Consider the following 19,570-nt stretch of genomic DNA (forward strand, 5'->3'; position numbering starts at 1 on the left):
AAGGAGTGCACTGGGTCACTTTCAATACATGCCTTCGTGAAAGATTGAAGAAAAACCAAGATACTACAACGTCAAAACACCGGGATTGAAATGATGGACGATCAACAATCATGCCTGATGAAGGGATACAAGCCAAACTCCATCCAAGAAGGAAAATAACACCGAAACATCGAGCTTAAAAAAAAACTCACAGTATGATACTTCTGTAACGAATCCCGAGACTGGTAAGAGGAACGAGGATGGGTGGGAGTCGAGTTACCGCTGGCCGGAGGAGAGGCCGAGCGTTCGTATCCCCCACGCCACCTGCCTGGAATAGTATCAAGACTACCACTGCCTACCCTGCTTTCCAATTCGTCTGCCCTTTGTTCTGTGCTCTCTTTCTCCTCCTGGATCAGCCTAAAAAAAAGAAAATTGAATAAAACATTTTAAAAAACTCATCTCCTTGAAACCAACTGATTGTCTACTGACAATAAAAGGAGTTGGTACATATTATTCAAAGGAAAAATACACAAAAACCAATAATAACAAACAAAACATAAATAATTTTTAAAAAAAATCAAATCAGATGTACTTTGCTAGAGTGTATTAGCCGTGAGTGGAATTGATATGTCTAAATAATATATGTGTGAAGCTGTGCTTTGTAACACTTGTTAAATAATTTTGACAAACTATGGAAACATTTTATTGAAAAATAATTTCAAAAATTCAGGATCTGGTATCAAGAAAAATAGATAGAATAGCTCCTTAGTGAGGATAAAGTATCAACTTTGTATAAAATTTAAAGTCAATCTCATTCACATCAAGGTCAAATGGGGAAATCTATGAACAGTGCATTTCCCAAGGACATGAAGCCAAGTTTTTATGATCACACCCAAAAATACATTTATAAAAATCTGAAATTGAAACGTTTTTCATTATCTTTTTGGTTGACAAAATCTGTATCCTAAAAATTTAATCCTAATACACAGCATGCATCTGGTGAGTACCCATGGTCAAAATAGCTTGACTATTACAAAATGAAATACTGTACCACTAAGCCAACCACAACAAACAACACCAGACGAATGTGGTAAGTCACATCTTTCAACGTTTGTTGTTTTGTTTGTTTTTAAGGGTTTTACAGCGCTTGCAACACATTAATGTCGTATCAGCGCCAGTAAAAATGAAGAAAATGGGATAGTAAAACCTTCTAGAATTACAATTAAAGTAGCCAAGGAAAGGTAAGACAAAGGGGAATTGGTTCAAATAGGAAACAGAAGCACACTACCAAAGTACTTAGTTTGAGATCACCTAAAAGTCTCATCCAGACACAAGCATGACTCCCCACTCAAATGTTTACAAATTATATATAATATGTGAATAAAACATAATACAGTGAATAACGGAGAGATGATTTACAAAAAATATCATCTCCCAAAACTCTTAACTATACATTTGACTGTTTCCCTCCCAGCTAGGGTATCCGGCCAGGGCCAGGACAAAACCAAGTGATCTCATCCCAAGATAAAGACAGAAAGCATGTTGGAAAATAGATATAAGTGGATAGAAAACACAGTAAGTGCCTCCCTGCCCACTATGGGAGGTCAGGAACCCCACTCGACCAAGACAAAGACAGGAAGCATATTGCAAAAACAGATAAGGGGATAGAAGACACAGTAAGTGCCTCCCTACCCACTAAGGAAGGTCAGGAACCCCACCCAGAAACAACGTTCAATGTTACCTGATTTCATTATTAATGGCATCCAGTTGTTCCTGCAGCATAATGGCCAACGTCTGAGCACCGGTGTGGCCCGATGGAGACAGGAGGTCCACACCTCCAAACAAGGACTCGCTGTCGTCTGTGCCCTCTGTGTCACTCGTATCAAAGGCGTGGGCCACGTTGGCTAATACGTGGGCTTGCTGGAGTTTTTCCCATTCTTGCTCGTTCAATGTGTGGACCTGACCAAAGTATTTAGTATTGATCAAATAATGAATATTAACAATTATTCCACCCCTCTCATTGGATGGAAAACCCTGTAATTTTTTTTTGTAAATATGTAATTGTTGAAAATGCTTTGAATGCGTTGAATAAAAAATGTATTCAACGATTGCATAATATTTGCGCACATTTTATTGGTGTGAAATAAGGTGTAAAAGACAATTATAAATAATCGCTTGGTGCGCAGGAATACAAATCCAACGACTTTTGGGTCAAATTGTCATTTAAGCAGAAGGAGAAAGATACAAATTATGGTGAATAGAAGTACTAATACCATACCATTTGGTTCCAAAATATCTAATTCAGAAAAGCGAGTGGAGCAGGCACTTATGTTGGTAACAACAAGATATGAAGTGAGTAGAAAAGTGCCAGAAGACAATAGAGAATAAAAAATTTTTTCGCGGCGGTGGTGGGGTTTGAACCTGCGACCTTATTGGTACGACAACTCCGCCTGGCAGGTGAGAGCGCGGCTCTACCGTGTGAGCCACCCACGAACACAAAATATTCGTTTCAAACCCAAAGTCACCTCTAGATCCCTCTCTCACCCACCTCTTGAGACCGCCGATTCGTTCACCACCATCACGAAGTAATGTTGACCAGCAGTTAAGCTTAATAGCCAATATTCTCATCACAAACATATAACATAGAAACGATTGAGACATTGAGTATGCTCCGGTGTATGGGGTGAATTTTTAATTCAGAAAAGCGAGTGGAGCAGGCACTTATGTTGGTAACAACAAGATATGAAGTGAGTAGAAAAGTGCCAGAAGACAATAGAGAAATAAAAATTTTTTTATTCTCTATTGTCTTCTGGCACTTTTCTACTCACTTCATATCTTGTTGTTACCAACATAAGTGCCTGCTCCACTCGCTTTTCTGAATTAAAAATTCACCCCATACACCGGAGCATACTCAATGTCTCAATCGTTTCTATGTTATATGTTTGTGATGAGAATATTGGCTATTAAGCTTAACTGCTGGTCAACATTACTTCGTGATGGTGGTGAACGAATCGGCGGTCTCAAGAGGTGGGTGAGAGAGGGATCTAGAGGTGACTTTGGGTTTGAAACGAATATTTTGTGTTCGTGGGTGGCTCACACGGTAGAGCCGCGCTCTCACCTGCCAGGCGGAGTTGTCGTACCAATAAGGTCGCAGGTTCAAACCCCACCACCGCCGCGAAAAAATTTTTTATTCTCTATTGTCTTCTGGCACTTTTCTACTCACTTCATATCTTGTTGTTACCAACATAAGTGCCTGCTCCACTCGCTTTTCTGAATTAAAAATTCACCCCATACACCGGAGCATACTCAATGTCTCAATCGTTTCTATGTTATATGTTTGTGATGAGAATATTGGCTATTAAGCTTAACTGCTGGTCAACATTACTTCGTGATGGTGGTGAACGAATCGGCGATCTCGGGAGGTGGGTGAGAGAGGGATCTAGAGGTGACTTTGGGTTTGAAACGAATATTTTTGTGTTCGTGGGTGGCTCACACGGTAGAGCCACGCTCTCACCTGCCAGGCGGAGTTGTCGTACCAATAAGGTCGCAGGTTCAGACCCCACCACCGCCGCGAAAAAAATTTTTATTCTCTATTGTCTTCTGGCACTTTTCTACTCACTTCATATCTTGTTGTTACCAACATAAGTGCCTGCTCCACTCGCTTTTCTGAATTAAAAATTCACCCCATACACCGGAGCATACTCAATGTCTCAATCGTTTCTATGTTATATGTTTGTGATGAGAATATTGGCTATTAAGCTTAACTGCTGGTCAACATTACTTCGTGATGGTGGTGAACGAATCGGCGGTCTCAAGAGGTGGGTGAGAGAGGGATCTAGAGGTGATTTTGGGTTTGAAACGAATATTTTGTGTTCGTGGGTGGCTCACACGGTAGAGCCGCGCTCTCACCTGCCAGGCGGAGTTGTCGTACCAATAAGGTCGCAGGTTCAAACCCCACCACCGCCGCGAAAAATTTTTTTATTCTCTATTGTCTTCTGGCACTTTTCTACTCACTTCATATCTTGTTGTTACCAAAATATCTAATAATCTTACTTGTAGGGGTGGAATAATATAAACATATTCTTTCATTTCTTTGTATTTATTCATTTTGTTATATTCTTATTCGTGCAAGCTCGTTATGTTATTGGGCACTATAAAATAACTCGTTTAATTCACTCAACCCTAACACCGACTATTTCCTGGGTTACTTTTAGCACATGCCTTTTTATTACATTTTTCTGAGACAAATTCTGAGGCCTAGTATCAAAGCTAATGTTTTTAGTTTTTGCATGTTAAAGGTACTTTAATAAAAGTATCTATGTACATGCTCATTTTTAATACATTTTTTTTTCCAATTTTGAAAAGTAGGAAAAATCTCTAGGATTGAGTGAGTTAATAAATACAAAGAGATGAAAGAATCGTATATTAATAGACAACTGCTGCTGCTGATGATGATGATGATGATGATGATGATGATGATGATGATGATGATGATGATGATGATGATGATGATGATAATAATAATAATAATTATAGTAATCCAGCAGATAAGAGTCTCAATGAAATCAAAAAAATTTGTAAAGTTTGTTTTAAGAATAAAATGATGCATGGCAAACTTTTTTTTTGTCCATATGATAATGATGAAGAAGACGGGCAACAATGATAACGTGATGACTGATACAAAGGTGGGAAGAAGGTTCTTGTTCCTTCTCATTCTGGTCTGTCTGTATGGAACACCATTCCACAGAGCATCAGGGAGTTCAAATCTATGTCTGTGTTCAAGAAATCCTTGAAAACATTTCTTTTTTGATGTCATGTGCTTTCTTTGATATTGTTTTGTGTTGAAGTAAAAGCCAAGAATCTCATAGACGAGGATACTGTGCATTCTATAAGAGTCTATTATTAATATTATTATTATTATTGCGACTGCATTGTCATAACAAACTGTCAATAACATAAAGTATTGTATTTCCTTAAAATCATTCACAATTAAGATTTTTAAAAAAGAAGATAAACCGACCTTTGTAGGATCATCATTCAGAGCTTGCTCCCTTCCTCTGTGGTGTCGTCTATTTACATTGTCCTCAAATGCATAGCCCGCTCTGCAGATATGAATAGAGAGGAGATTATCGATTATATTATCATATTATATGCCTGTTGTGAATTTTAAAATGTTAATTTTTTTAAACTATGAAAATAATTGAAAATAAAATCCTAAAAAGCTATTCAGAAAAATCACTTCAACTAAATTTTATACCATAATGATAATCTATCTTATAACGTAAATGCAGTGAGTTTTATGATCACCTAAATGACACAAATAAAGTTAAAACATCCCCTCACACGGCGTCTAAACTGCACTATAAATCTGACCGTTTAGTTTCCCGCTGTTCCGAGCGCCGACGCAACCTCACCCGACAGGTAACCTGGGTCAACAGCGGTCAGCCGATATCAATTCCCAGAATGTAGATTTGACGTGCATTGGGTGATACCAATGGATGATTTCCGTACCAATTAACCTCATGATCTTCGTGACGATGCAATTCCACCCAAAATGCAAAGAATTCTCGCAGACCTCTTTCCATCGGTCCAATTTTTATTTCAATATCTCCAGTACTTATTCCACAAGCCGTGATTCAAATTCACCTATTTTTCTATAGCATTTAAATTAAATTACTTGTAATTACCTCAGGATTCTAAAAAAACGTTGCTATAAACTTCTAATTTTTTTTGTTGTGATTCACAAGGCACAGGTTTTACTACGAAATGAGGTAAGTTTCATTTACTCTTCAGTTTTCATTATTTTGTAATGATTATTTTTCCGCGGTAGGTCAGGTAATAATGATATTACCTCTTTAGCCTTGTTCTTGAAACGTAATATTTCGCTGCGGTTTTATTGTTAAATATATATTATTTTTTTTTCAATGATGAGTTAATTTGATTTTTAAATTGCATTATTTGAATTATCTTGCTAATGTTTAATTTTAAATGACATTGTGTGTTGGGCCTCAACTTAGCTCAACAGCTTGTTAGAATTTTCCTGCCCCCCCCCCCCCCCCCTTTCTTTCACCAAATTGGTTGAAGTATTTGGTTTTTCTTTTTCCAAATTTTATGTACGCTGTTATGTATGCATGGATATGAGAAGTAATACAGAGTGTTTTAAAACTCATTTTATTCATTAATTCACTATATCATTGCTTACATCGCTCAGTCAATTTTGAATTTTCTCTTACAGCATGGACCACACAATTGCAAGTCCTAACCAAGCAGTGAATTCATTATGTAGGACATGTGGTATGATTTGTTTAACACAGAAATAGAAACGTGCCCGCAAGAAACCATTTAAATGTTCAAATTATTCTAATGACATTCTTTTAGTCTATGGGACTGACACGGCATTGGACAAGCAAGGAGCACACTCATAATTTATGTGTAAAAAGTACACATTATAAAGCACATTGAACACACGACTCATTAGCTTCTTTGTATTTTCTCATTGCCAAGACGCTAATAATAAATAAATCAACCTTGAAACGGGTTGCACTTGCATGTTTGATATCGACAGAGTAGAATATAACAACAAACTCCAAAACGCAGGAGAGACTTTCAAATCTCATGCACGAGCCACTGACCCTCAGGGATGGTCCTATTGCCTCTGAATTGGACAGAATACCGCATTACACAACAGGCGTACCACAGCAGATCATTCATTGGCAACCACTGCCACAAATACTTACAAGAAAATGTCTACACTTACAATTATCCAACAAACAAAGAACTGCACCCACGACCCACTCACCATTGACGACGCATGCAGTATTGGATTAATTTTCGACAATATAAACAAGGCCTATAGTCATGTGCACAACTTTATTTCACACACAAAATCAATCAAAGCAGACACAATCCAATATATTCAAAGTGCAATAAAACATTACACGGATACATACAGAAAATATTTTCCAAACAAAATAATCCCAAAACAACACCTCCTTGAGTACCACTGCATACCACACATCACTCAATATAAGTTTAGACTTAGACTTCTTGGAGAACAAGGCACAGAGACCTGTCACCAAACAACAGCAAAATTGGAAAAAAAAGAGCATCCGGCATTATCAATGATATGAATAAAATGCGATTTGTCATCAACGCAATGCAGTTAAAGACCAGCCCCAAACTACACTGACGAGTTTGAATGCTCGTAGCGGATATATTTTTGTTGAGGAAAAATACGTTTTTTGTGAGGAGAAGTATTTACATCGTCTTTATAATACATAAAATTCAGACAAATCCATAGCAACGTTTTTTTCTCTAATTTTTGAAATGTTGCACCCGCTATATTTTTTGTGTAATTTGTTACCGTCCATTGATAACTTATATTGAGAAATCTAGTAATACTATGAAAAAATAAAAAACACACAGTAAAAGTAGAAAATATAAACTTTTATACCAAGTAGTGATATTTCAACTCATTCAATATGGGTGTCTAACAGACAATAAAACAAAACATTGTTAAATTGAGTGAACCGGCAATCCCCGTTAGGTAAATTCCTCTTGGTGATTGACCGCTCACCGTGACCGGGTCAGCAGGTGTCAGGAACTGGATACCGTCTCAACTAAACTGTTATCGTTATGTACGCTGTGCTCAATAAACACATCACAGTATCTATTAGAAGTGACAGAGTTCTTTCTCTCAATCAAAACCAAAAGTGAAAGACATAAATGTTCCTTTCTCCCGACAAGTATCAGATTATTCAATAAGTAAGAATTATGAATCTCTATTGTACTATTTATTTCACTTTTGTTCTTAGCAGTAGATATGGTTTACATTCTTATAGATAATTTTAGCAAAGAGATTATGTATACCTACTCACTAACTGATCTCTTTCTACACCATTTTTATCTTCCAAACATCTGCAGTGAAATATTTTAGATTGTGATACTAAATATACTCTTAAATCAATAACCAAATTTATTTTTTATTCTATAAACCTACATATGATCTCTATCTAAATAATATTCACTATATTGTATGTAATGGATACATTCTTATATAATTCATTTTGAGGTATTTATAGGTTACTTAATGCTGATTTCTGTGTACTTTTAATGTCAATAATTTAATCCATCTCTTTTCTTTGTCATGTCTTTTGTAAAGGATGAATAAAGTTCATTATTTATTATTAAAAGTAAAGATGAAATTTTTACCTCATGAGTTGCTCCATTTGCATTCGCATAGTTTCCACTTCTTTACGATATCGTAACAAGTCATCGTTGATACGTTCCTGATGTATTAAAAAAAAAAAATACAAAATGTAAAGAAGGTGTATATAGTGGTCATAAAGAAGAGGTGAAAAATAGACTTCTTTAAAAACAAAAAAAAAATATACTAACGATAGCCTACAGAAGACCATTAAGTTTTTGACACTTCAATTAGGAGTACAGTAAAACCTCTTGATGTTGTCTTCTTCCTCATTCAGCTCCAATCTCAACTAATACCAATATTTTGTCTGAAATTAAATTTTATTTTCCAACGTTTAAACACATGAAGCTGTGTTAAATCACTGACCATCCGTTGATCAAAAGTGAAAAGTTGACACAACAATAAAAAATATACAAGCTATGTCTCTGACAACAAACTAAAAATGAAAAATATACTCAATACATTATATACCTATCCATCCATCCCTCCAGCCTCTAAAAAACTCCCAAAACAACCTATAATCTACATCTACAAACAACAAGGCATAAATGACCAATCAAATGATGAAGTCTCTTGATAAACTTGGAGTTGTTTTTTTATGTTTAATCCTCTTCGGGCCTTGAGGCACATAGGGCATCCACCAGACATCTCCATTTTTTGCGATCGGCTGCTTTTGCGGTGGCTGTATTCCAGGACAGGCCTGCTTCCTTAATTCTTTCTCCATGGTCCTTCGCCAGGTTTCTTTGGGTCTTCCCCGCTTTCTCTTCCCATCTGCTGTCCAGTACAGGGCTGTCTTGGGAAGTGACCCTTTTTCCCTTCTGGCCACATGACCCAGCCAACGCCATCTTCTTCTTTTTATTTTTATTTGGCTTTCAATGCTGATAAACTTGAAGGCCTGTTTCTTAACATGGTGACATAAGCAGGATTGCCGATTCAGGAGGCAAAAATTTACAAAACTTTAGCGCAAACAAATTGACCAACCTCTATCTGAGCGCTGAATCCAATATAAAGACATTACGTACTAACTTATTACTGTTCACTGGGTGATTAGAAAATATACTGAGGTTTTTTAACATATTGAACTCTTGTAACTAAACAGAAAATCGGCAACCTTGCATAAGATGTTTAGTAATAATTTGTGTTCACCTACCTTTTCTTGTTGGGTGTCTTCTAAGATCTTGGTAATCCTGTTGAGATCGGCTGTCAGCTGGTTCTTCTCCTCGAGGGCTGACATCCTCTCCTTGAGATGTAGCTGAAGCCTTTCATTAGATTCAGTTAGCAAACGGTCAACCGTAGAAGACAAACGAACATTATGCTCTTCGTTCATCTTCTCTCGTTGTCGAGACTGGAGAATGAACAACAATGGGGAAACAAGTCAGAAAAAGCTATGAGCAATAGAAGGCTGCAAAAACAAATCAGCATAGACAGGTGTAAAAAATAAACAAAATTAACTTAACAAAGATGAGCACTTAATAATAGTGCTAAATGCTATATCCATTCAACATGTTCAAAGCGATGTACAAGGGGTCCCTAGCCAACAGCAACACTTAACATGTAGGACAAGACATGACGCCTGTTAGGCGATATTAAAAACTTTTAAATCAACAGAGACAACACTGTTAAGACCAGGTACTCGTTTTACACTTCAGAATAGTGAAAGAATGTAAGTAAAGAGTGTTTTTCCAAGACTTAACTATGCACTGCTCGGAGTGGGATTCAAACCCAGGACCTTCGGGTACTGCAAGACCGCATAACCACACAAACAACACATAAAGAGACTTAAATTAGTCGTACTACATGTATAAACATCACTAAAGCATCCAAAAAAAAGTTGAAAAATGTTGAAATCCTGTTTGGATTTATTTGATTTAAGACCATAAAATATCCGTAAAATCCTGGGGGGGGAAATGAGATGAGTTGGCAGATAGACCTGCATCATTCTTGTCCCATGCTATTTAACCCTGGAGACTATTCTTACCCTCATCAATTCAGCGTCTTTATCGTGAACTGTCTGCTCGAGAGAGTTTATCCTCTCCTCAGTGGATCCGTGCCGCTCCTCTGCCTGTGAAGATAAATAAGAGGTGGAACCCTAGGTTAATGGGACCCGCAGATAAAGCTATCGACTGCCTGCCTATGGTCCTTGAGATTTGGTTGGTGTTTGTTGTCACATGACATGACAAATACCCCGCCCCGCTAAAGAGAAAAAGAGGAAGCGCTACAATTTGTTTACTACAGCACTGCTATTGAAAGTTGAAGCTAATAGAAAATTTAAAATAATGAAAATCTACAGCTACAGCTAAGAGAAAATAAAGTAAAAAAGTGAAACATTTTATCACTTAAGTGATAGTATTGTACTTATATCATTCGCCCCAACCCCTCCCCCTCAAAATAAAAATTTTTTTTAAATAGCAAAAGCTTTTGCATTTCTATTATTAAATAACACAAGCAAAAAAAGATGTAAAAAGAATGTACAAATGACCTTTTAGTGTAAAATGATTCTTTGAAAAACATCTAAAAACCTTTATCATCTGAAATAAATTTCTTTAAAATACGCTATAGTTGCATCTCTCATTTGCATTGTTACCAGTCTGAGCTCAATATTTTGAAAACAATGTGTATCAAGGAGCCCAGGTATATTATATGTCTGAAGTTAAGAATTTAATTTTAAAATTACCACTGAAACCTTTTTCCACAAATAATTTATCATTGTCAGAATATAGCACAATGAAAGTATTAAGCTAAGAATTAGGTAAAATCCCTCCCGATCCCCCATAATTTGAAACCCATGAGCAAAGGAACTAGTTCTCGTCCTATCATAAAACTACCTTTAAGTATGAATAAAACACAGAATTTTTTCCTTGTTTAGCTCAACAGCTTATAAAAAAAAAAAACAAAAAAAAAAACATATGAAGAGTTGAGGAAAGGTCAAAATTACAAATGGATAAAAGTCAGGCTTACAAACTAAACTAAATAAAACCAAAACAAAACAAAACAACCCCCCCCCCCCCCCCCCCAAAAAAAAAAAACCCCAAAAAAACAACAAACAGATCAATAAAAAATTGAAGGAAAAAATATGTGTTTAAGCTCTTTGCTGCATCAAGCTTTTTTTCTTTCTTTTAATTCGTATTTTCCATTGAAAATTTATGAAAATCATGCATAGAAATCTTCTTCAAAAACATGCAAAAGAGAGATATTTTGTTTTTCAAAAAAGGTAAATTTGTAACATTTAACCCTCTGCTTACCACCTACATCAAAATTGTCACATTTGTAACGACACAATATACATTTTTCTTATTAAGATTTATTTTGTACATCACAAACTTTGAAGAATGGTCTCTGTTTAGATAAGAACATAAAATTGTTTTATAGAGAGCTTGTTTGAGTTTTTTTTAAAAACCCAATGTTTCTTTAACCCCATCCAACAATTTCTTCATGGAAAAAATTAACATATTAATGGCTTCAGTCGCAAACGGTGCAGCCCAGGGAAAACCCAACTATGCAGAAGATAGTAAAAACTTCTAATGATATAACGGATTTGAACAGTTTTGACACAAGTTATAAAAGAGAATTTTCATTGGATCGTTTTCCCCTGATATTTATGGACATGATGCATCATTGATTAATGATTGATCTCTGCCTTTAATTTAATTAATTATTTAGGTTTTTAACCAAAAAAAGCCATCACGTAAAGTTCAGACAACTACAAAACTGAGAAAAAAAAAATATTGATTTGTATTTTTGATACAGTTGAACTTGTATAAGGCAACCCATCACCTTTAGTTCCAGACATAAAAGTTGACAAACAATCGCGTTACAATGCATGACAAAAGACCATTTTTGTAGCATTTCATATTTAAAGACTCCACTGGCAAGTTACTTTGAAAGCTATGGCTTTGGATTTTATTGCTAGATCTAATAATAATAATAATAATAATAATAATAATAATAATAATAATAATAATAATAATAATAATAATAATAACAACAACAATAATAAAAAATAACAATAATAATAATAATAATAATAAATAATAATAATAATAATAAATAATAAAATATAATAATGATAGTGAAATAATAAAAATAAAAATAATAACAATAATGATAATGATAATATTATTATTATCATTATCATTATTGTTATTATTTTTATTTTTATTATTTCACTATCATTATTATTATTATTATTATTATTGTTATTTTTATTATTGTTATTATTAACAACAACAACAATAATAATAATAATAATAATAATAATAATAAATAATAATAATAAATAAATATAATAAATAATAATAATAATAATAATACTAATAACAATAATAATAATTAATCAAAAAATGAGACGGGCAGTACAAGAATAGCAGGAATAATAAATAAAATAATAATAATAATAATAATAATAATAATAATAATAATAATAATAATAACAATAACTATAACTATAACTAATAAATAATAATAATAATAATAATAATAATAATAATAATAATAATAATAATAATAATAATAATAATAATAATAATAATAATAATAAAAATAACAACAATAATAATAAATAATACTTTATTGCATCCCAAAAAGGAAATTTGTTGTCCGGGACGTATCATAATTTACACAGTAAAATAAATATATGATGTGTATATAAATACGGAGCGGTTTCACGGGCAGAGTTGTGCTTTATATATGAACAATTTCAACACTGTAAAATAGTTTAAACTGTTAATGTAAAGATTACAAAGCAAATTAATTAATATTTACATTATTAAGAAGTAAAAAAGCGAAAAGAATTATGTAGCATGATTATTGCTTGCTATTAAAAAGCCTAATACTTGATGGCAGAAATGATTTTTCGGCATCTCTCAGTTTTAGTTGAAATAGATAAAGGACGACCACTCCTTCCTGGCATAATAACTGATGGTCTCATTGGATGATGTTGGTCATTTAATATTCTAGTTATTTTACTCATATAAAAGATATATATTGTCAACATCATTTATATAGCATTTAATGGATTATTTAATACTTTATTTTGTTCCTTTCCACTGCTAAGCAATTGCCTCCCCAAGTTGTTATACAAAATGACAAGACACTTTCGATTACTGCTTTATAAAATAATGTGAAGAGGGTTTTATCTATTCTAAACTGAGAAAGTTTTGATAAAAAAATTAGTACATCCGCACATCTAATGTTTAATTATTTTAAAGTGTTCATCCCACTTGAGCCTGCCATCAATTGTTACAACAAGGTATTTGTAGTGAGGAAGTTGCTGAACGAATTGGTCCTTTAATTTCAATGGTTCTATAAGTTCCTTCACTCTCCTAAAGTCAATCACTAACTCCTTTGTCTTGCTCTAGGTGGTGGGCATCACACCAAGAAACAAATCTATGATAGATAGATTATCTATCTTGCCTATAAGCCACTTTGTTGCCATTTGTTACAAGGCCTTGAAAAGCAGTATCATCTGCAAACTTTATTAAAGATACACTCAGGTCTTGACGTCTACAGTCATTTGTATAAATCGTGAATATTACAGGGGACAATACACAACCTTGAGGAGCACCAGTATATGTAGTTATGCAGAAAGACACATTTTGTCCTAATTGAGCTTTCTCAGTAAGACATTTGAGCACCCGAATAATAATATACTTGTTTAAATGCAGACCAGTCAATTTTTGAATAATCAACTGAGGTTGCATTGTATTAAATGTTGAAGAAAAATCTGCAATAGCTCCTAGCATGATCTAGATGCCTTTAGATGTTGTTTGTAAATGGCAGAATGGAATCATCTATGTCACGTCCTGGTTTGTAAGCAAATTTATGACTATCACTCGATGGATTAACTGGCTCCTAATTTTAATATAAGAGCAAGTTTGTCTAAAGATTTCATGACTATTGAAATCAGTGCAACAAGTCTGAGATCGTTCATTGATTCAAATGTTTCTTCTTTTTTTTTTTAACAGGAATAATTTTGAATAGCTTCCCAAAGGGTTTTTTTTTGTTTTTAAATGTTTAAGTTATTAGATTATTGATCATTATTCAAGCCATCCTAAATTATGAAAGTTAGATTATTTCTATCATTCTCTGCATTACTAAATCTTGATGGCCTTTTGTAATATAACCATTACAAAAATGATCTTTTGTCACAGAAATATATAGACTAAACCAAATGGAAAGAAAGCTACTGCCTTCCCTTACGAAGCTTGACATATTAGCATATAGGCAGCCTATACACACATGATCACTGCTGCCAGGTTGGTTCTACATCACATTTCAACAAAAGTCGATAATGTATAAAAAGGCAGAAAGTTGTGACAATAAATGGTCAACTACAGAAAATTGGATAAAATATTCTATAGAATTGCCTCATGCAGTGTGGAATCAATCAACTCGTGGTAGTAGGAAAAGAAAAAGGTAGGAATATTGTAGGAGAAGAAATTTTTGAATAAATTTAATATATTACTCATTTTAAATCGTTATTTTAAAGAAATTTAATACATTGCATAATTTAAATCTTTATTTTTTAAGAAGTTTAATAATTGAAAAATAATTGTACTTTTTCTTTCCATTTTGATTGTTTACGTGTTGTATCTCTGTTGATATAGACAATTTTAAAAAACAAAAGAACTATAGTTCCATGTTATTGAATCTATATTTATCATTTCATAAATTGGCGGAACTTCTTTTTCCTTTGAGGACAATACAGTTTCAAACAAAAATTTATCATTCTAAAAATAGTGTCAATAGATTAATTAAGTAAGATCCACACAGTGACGTAATTCCACACAAGCGTAATGAAAAAAAATATTAAAAAGTGTCCAACTCTGTACTCTGCAAAACAAATGTAAAGACAGAATTCTTTCACTTCAATTGGTGTTGACACTGAAAATTCAATGCAGCTTTCTCTTTTCAAAGTCATTTTTTTTTTCTTCAAAATTTATAAATGATAAAGGAAACGAATCCATTTTTCATGGGAAGTAAAACAATCTTCCATATCAAAAGTATTCTAGATTCAAAAATGATTTGTCAAAAGACTGCTCAAAACTGGGTACATGGCAACGAACAGGGATGGACACTATTCCCTCCTTTTTGTTGTAAAATACTTTTTAAAAATAAATCAGAACTAAATCTATGACTAAAATCTTTCATTTCAATGAAAAAAAATCAAACAATTAAAATCACTTGTCACAGTCGTGGCATTGCTTTAAATTTATCATCTTTGCATTTTTGTTTGTTTTGTAAATGAGGAAGTGTGATGTCTACTCGTTAGCCTTAATATACTCCTTATAAACCGTCCAACAATCTTTTTCTTTCTTCCCTTCTTTTTCCACTCAACCAAAAAGGGATGTGAAATCCAAATGAAGGGAATTTTGAAACAAAAAAATCAGTATTCGTTAATATTTTTTTTGTAATCAAAAATAAAAAAGTAGTTTACAACAAAAAGGTCTCAAATCTCTTCTTTCCTTTAAACTCCTCCTCCACCACCTGGACTCATTCCCCCACCAACCCTTCACCTGACTGAGCGCCTCCATCCTTTGCTGTAGTTCTGCCTCCATAGTGGGCATGGCCTCCACCTTCTTCAGCGACTGGGACAATTTTTGCTCCAAGTGATCCACCTTCTCTTGCATGCTGCGACAACGCTCTTCAGCCTTGAAGTATTTTACAAAAGAAAAAGATTAAGATATGAAAATTACATTAGAAGTTGTATTAATGCATTTATAATCTTAAAATCAAATTTATAATTAGAGAAGAAAAAGACCAGAAAAACATCCGTCACCCCCTGAAAAAGGGCAAAAATGTTTTTTTCAGGCTATCATTTAACGCAATATCCACTAAATGTACTCAAAGATCTTACAAGTTGTGCAAAGCCAACACCTATACTGAACAGTTTGGACAGAACATGTAGCCTAGAATGAAATATTACTATTATGACTTTTCATCCACAGATGTATCTATGTTAACAGTCAATCTCTTATTTTACACTGGAGTGGTGTGAGAAAAAAGTGTGTAAAGAATCTTTTCCAAGGACACAACACTTTGTACCACCCACAGTCAAGCAAGACCATAAAGACTCTCAAGTCAGTACTGATGATAAGGTGGATGGATTAAAAAAAAACAAAACAAAAAACCCCCCAAAAAACAGGGGTTGTGTTATGTTGGAATTTATTGTCCTTGCAGATCACCCTACTGAGGAGGTCTCACAAAAAATGGCCAAGACTTAGTTATTGCCCGTCCATAAAAATTAAAAACAATAAAGCGACACTAGGAAGACTGAGAGATTCTATTGACAGAATTCGGTATTTTTGAAGCTATAATCTCACCAATCATAAATTTGAATGTAAAAAGATGGTGGCAATACAATAATGATAACAACTTAAAGAACAAAATTTAAAAAATTAAAGAAATGACAAAGACAGGACATATATTTTAAAAATCATTAAATTATTATGCTGCAAATTAATTTGGGAAAATGTCCCACAAAAAACCCCCACTAAAATGATACTGACGATAATAATGATGATGATAAAAATGATGATGATGATGATGTTTGCTACTCACAGCTCTTAAAGAGCTTTCCTTAGATTGGCATTCTGCTTCTAGTTTGTCGTTGAGATCCATGACAGATGTAGACTCCCGCTGAGCATTGAGGTAACGTTTTTCTAAAGTAGCTATCCTTTCTTCCTGGTCTTCCTTTTGAGCTTGAGACTGGAAGATTAAAAAACAAAACAAAAATTGAAACAAAATAAGTCCTGGCATAAAACAAATTAGCACTAGCATAACAATCAAAGCAACCAATATGGATTCAAATTATCAAGCAAGATAGATGCCCCCCTCCCCCTCCCCCCCCCTCTCTCTCTCTCCCCCATTTTATTCAATGATAGACACCTTTGTTTCTTATTTACTTTTATTGAAGGGTATACCATAGTAAGACACAATTGATATGATACAAAACACTTAAGCTTAAAATGCTGCAATCACTTGTCAAACACAATTTGCAACCACACATGAAAAAAAATCAATCAAATCCAAATCGCAAAAAGCCGGCGACGTTTTTTAAATGGTAATCAAATCGGCCGGCACTCTTGCACCCATGTGTATGTACTACATTTCCCAAACAAACTATGTTTGACAGTCTAATTGACAGAGTTTGACAGCTTATACGATACACGACTACAACTGCTCATTCCCCGTCAAACTGTACCTCTCTCAAGTCCCGTTGCAGCTTATTGCAGGCGTCCTGCGCTTTGACTAGGTCCCTCTGACTTGTGGCAAAGCTCTCGTCCAGCTCAGTCATCTTGTTGGTCAGCTCCAGTAATCGGGTACGCGTTGAGGTGAGCTCTGAGTTCTGCTTCTCCACTGTTTCCTGGAGTTCCATCACCCTGTTCATGTCAGAGTCTGGCTCTATTGAACCATTCGAAAGACGTGGCTGCAAAGGAAAATCAAATAATCATGATCAAATGGACCCTAGAATATATGACCCATAATATATACATATATTTTTTTATCTAAACAATAACAACACTTTTGACATCATTAGCATCTTCTTTTTAAAAAAAAAAAAAAAATCTGACAGAGAACCTTTTCCAAGGACTCATCTATGCATCATTCAGAACAGGACTCATTCTCACGACCTTCCCATTCAAAGACAAGTGTTATACCAAAAAATCACATAGCCACACAAGGCCTGTGACTAGTGGCAAAGCTCTATACAAAACAATACAACCAGTCTAACCCAGTTACTCATCTTCAATATAGTTGTTTTGTTTTTATTTTTACCTTGGTATGTGCATTAGAAGGAGTAGTAGTTGAATTCTCCCCATCCCCCTGGTTATGTGCCATTGACAGATCATTACGATTGGACGATTTGATATCCTCTGCACTGCCGCTAGAATGCCTGGACTTTGTCGCTTGCTCTCGGAATGTGAATAACTAAATGAAAAAATAATAATTTCATTATTTTTTTCTAACAAACAAAAGATCTGTATATATATATATATATATATATAATATATATAATATTATATATATATATATATATATATATATATATTATATATATAATATAATATAATATATTTTTTTTTAAGAATCTGAATTTCAGCATCAACACAAAATATAGGATTTCAAATTCTACCTCTATTTCTATGGATTGCCACTTAAACTTTAAAATGAGTGAAAAGTGATGTTGTGTCATTCAGTTAGGTCATATATTGAATTTCTTGAGGAAAGAAAACATTTTCAACCATTTTTCTCTAAAATTTTGATGAAAAAATCCAAATTTAGGGGGAAAATATCTAAATTCAGTCCATTTTATCTTTTAAAAAAAATCTGTATATATAAATTTCAATGAAATATGTATAGATGGCAGTCTGAGAATGTCATGAATGATGTTAGATAAAGAGGGAATTTGTATAAAATATAGCCTTCTTAATTTCTTTATGAGAATTTGGATAAGAGATTTAAATGAACATGTCTTCAGTTTTTTTTTTTTAAATCTATAAATAAAATAACTAACAACGTTATTGAAGTTCCAATTACAATGATGAATAAGCTTTGAGTGGAAAATAAACACATAACAAAAGTAAAAACTAGAACACAAAACATTGCATTCATAGCAAATAACCCTGGTCACTGAAAACATTTGCATATTTTTTGTAAAGCAATTTTGAGAAACTTTTATTTGAGAACAAAAAAAAAAGATTTTCAAAAATGAAGATCGCTCTGTAGGTTTGTTTAATAAACCTGCGATACAGGGGGTTGCGACTTACCTCTTGATTGGCACTGGTCAGCTCTTCTTCTAACTGCGCTACACGCTCCAATGCTACCCGTAATCGCTCTCGAACCTGAAATTAATAAAAACAAATAGTTATCCAGAATAATAAATTTAATTTTTTTTATTTCTTTACGTTAAAAAAAAAAAAATTACTGTCACATGAATTGCCAAATAAATGTTTTTTTTTTCTTCATTCAAATTAAAATGCAAATTTTTCTCTTGTATGATGGTACAGTTTTTGACCAGTTTAAGGCTATTTTAACAAGCAACATCCCTACATACTTCGAGGACAGATCGTCATGGAGCATATGATAGGCAACGTGCATACAAGTGCAGGCCACGGAAAAGTAAGTAAGTAATGATGGTACACCAACCATAACCAAGTGGTGATTATTTAAATCCACCCCTATCTCAAACCCCCAGAATAGAAGAAACTCAACAAAAAATTCAATGGTCAGTTTGTTTATATAATGATTTCATTTTTTTAAAAGTCACATGAATTAGCAAAAAAATGTGCTTCTTCCATTCATAATATCAAAATGTCAATTTTTTTATTTCTTAAATGATGGTACACCAACCATAACCTAGTGTGTGATTATCTATGTGGATAT

The 19,570-nt window shown here is 33.8% G+C and overlaps 1 protein-coding gene across 8 annotated transcripts in view; it reads right to left on the minus strand.

Annotated features, from left to right (window-relative positions):
- The window catches only part of LOC144978725 (liprin-alpha-1-like), a 76,407-nt gene that overhangs the window by 31,908 nt on the left and 24,929 nt on the right, over window positions 1–19,570 (minus strand). For 2 of the 8 annotated variants that reach the window (XM_078925153.1, XM_078925157.1), the window contains exons 4-14: window positions 18,955–19,029; window positions 17,963–18,115; window positions 17,388–17,612; window positions 16,745–16,891; window positions 15,700–15,834; window positions 10,164–10,247; window positions 9,336–9,530; window positions 8,191–8,267; window positions 5,000–5,081; window positions 1,721–1,938; window positions 339–396 (exon numbers count right to left, since the gene is read on the minus strand). In XM_078925153.1, the coding sequence (XP_078781279.1) occupies window positions 339–396; window positions 1,721–1,938; window positions 5,000–5,081; window positions 8,191–8,267; window positions 9,336–9,530; window positions 10,164–10,247; window positions 15,700–15,834; window positions 16,745–16,891; window positions 17,388–17,612; window positions 17,963–18,115; window positions 18,955–19,029 (1,449 nt within the window). Of the gene's footprint in view, window positions 1–191; window positions 397–1,720; window positions 1,939–4,999; window positions 5,082–8,190; window positions 8,268–9,335; window positions 9,531–10,163; window positions 10,275–15,699; window positions 15,835–16,744; window positions 16,892–17,387; window positions 17,613–17,962; window positions 18,116–18,954; window positions 19,030–19,570 lie in introns of all 8 variants that reach the window. The other 6 variants (XM_078925151.1, XM_078925155.1, XM_078925152.1 and 3 more) reach the window with 3 other exon arrangements.

The sequence above is a fragment of the Berghia stephanieae genome, chromosome 8 (genome assembly GCF_034508935.2).
Source record: "Berghia stephanieae isolate SIO BIC M18660-M18661 chromosome 8, UCSD_Bste_1.3, whole genome shotgun sequence".
In the NCBI taxonomy this organism is placed as follows: Eukaryota; Metazoa; Mollusca; class Gastropoda; order Nudibranchia; family Aeolidiidae; genus Berghia; species Berghia stephanieae.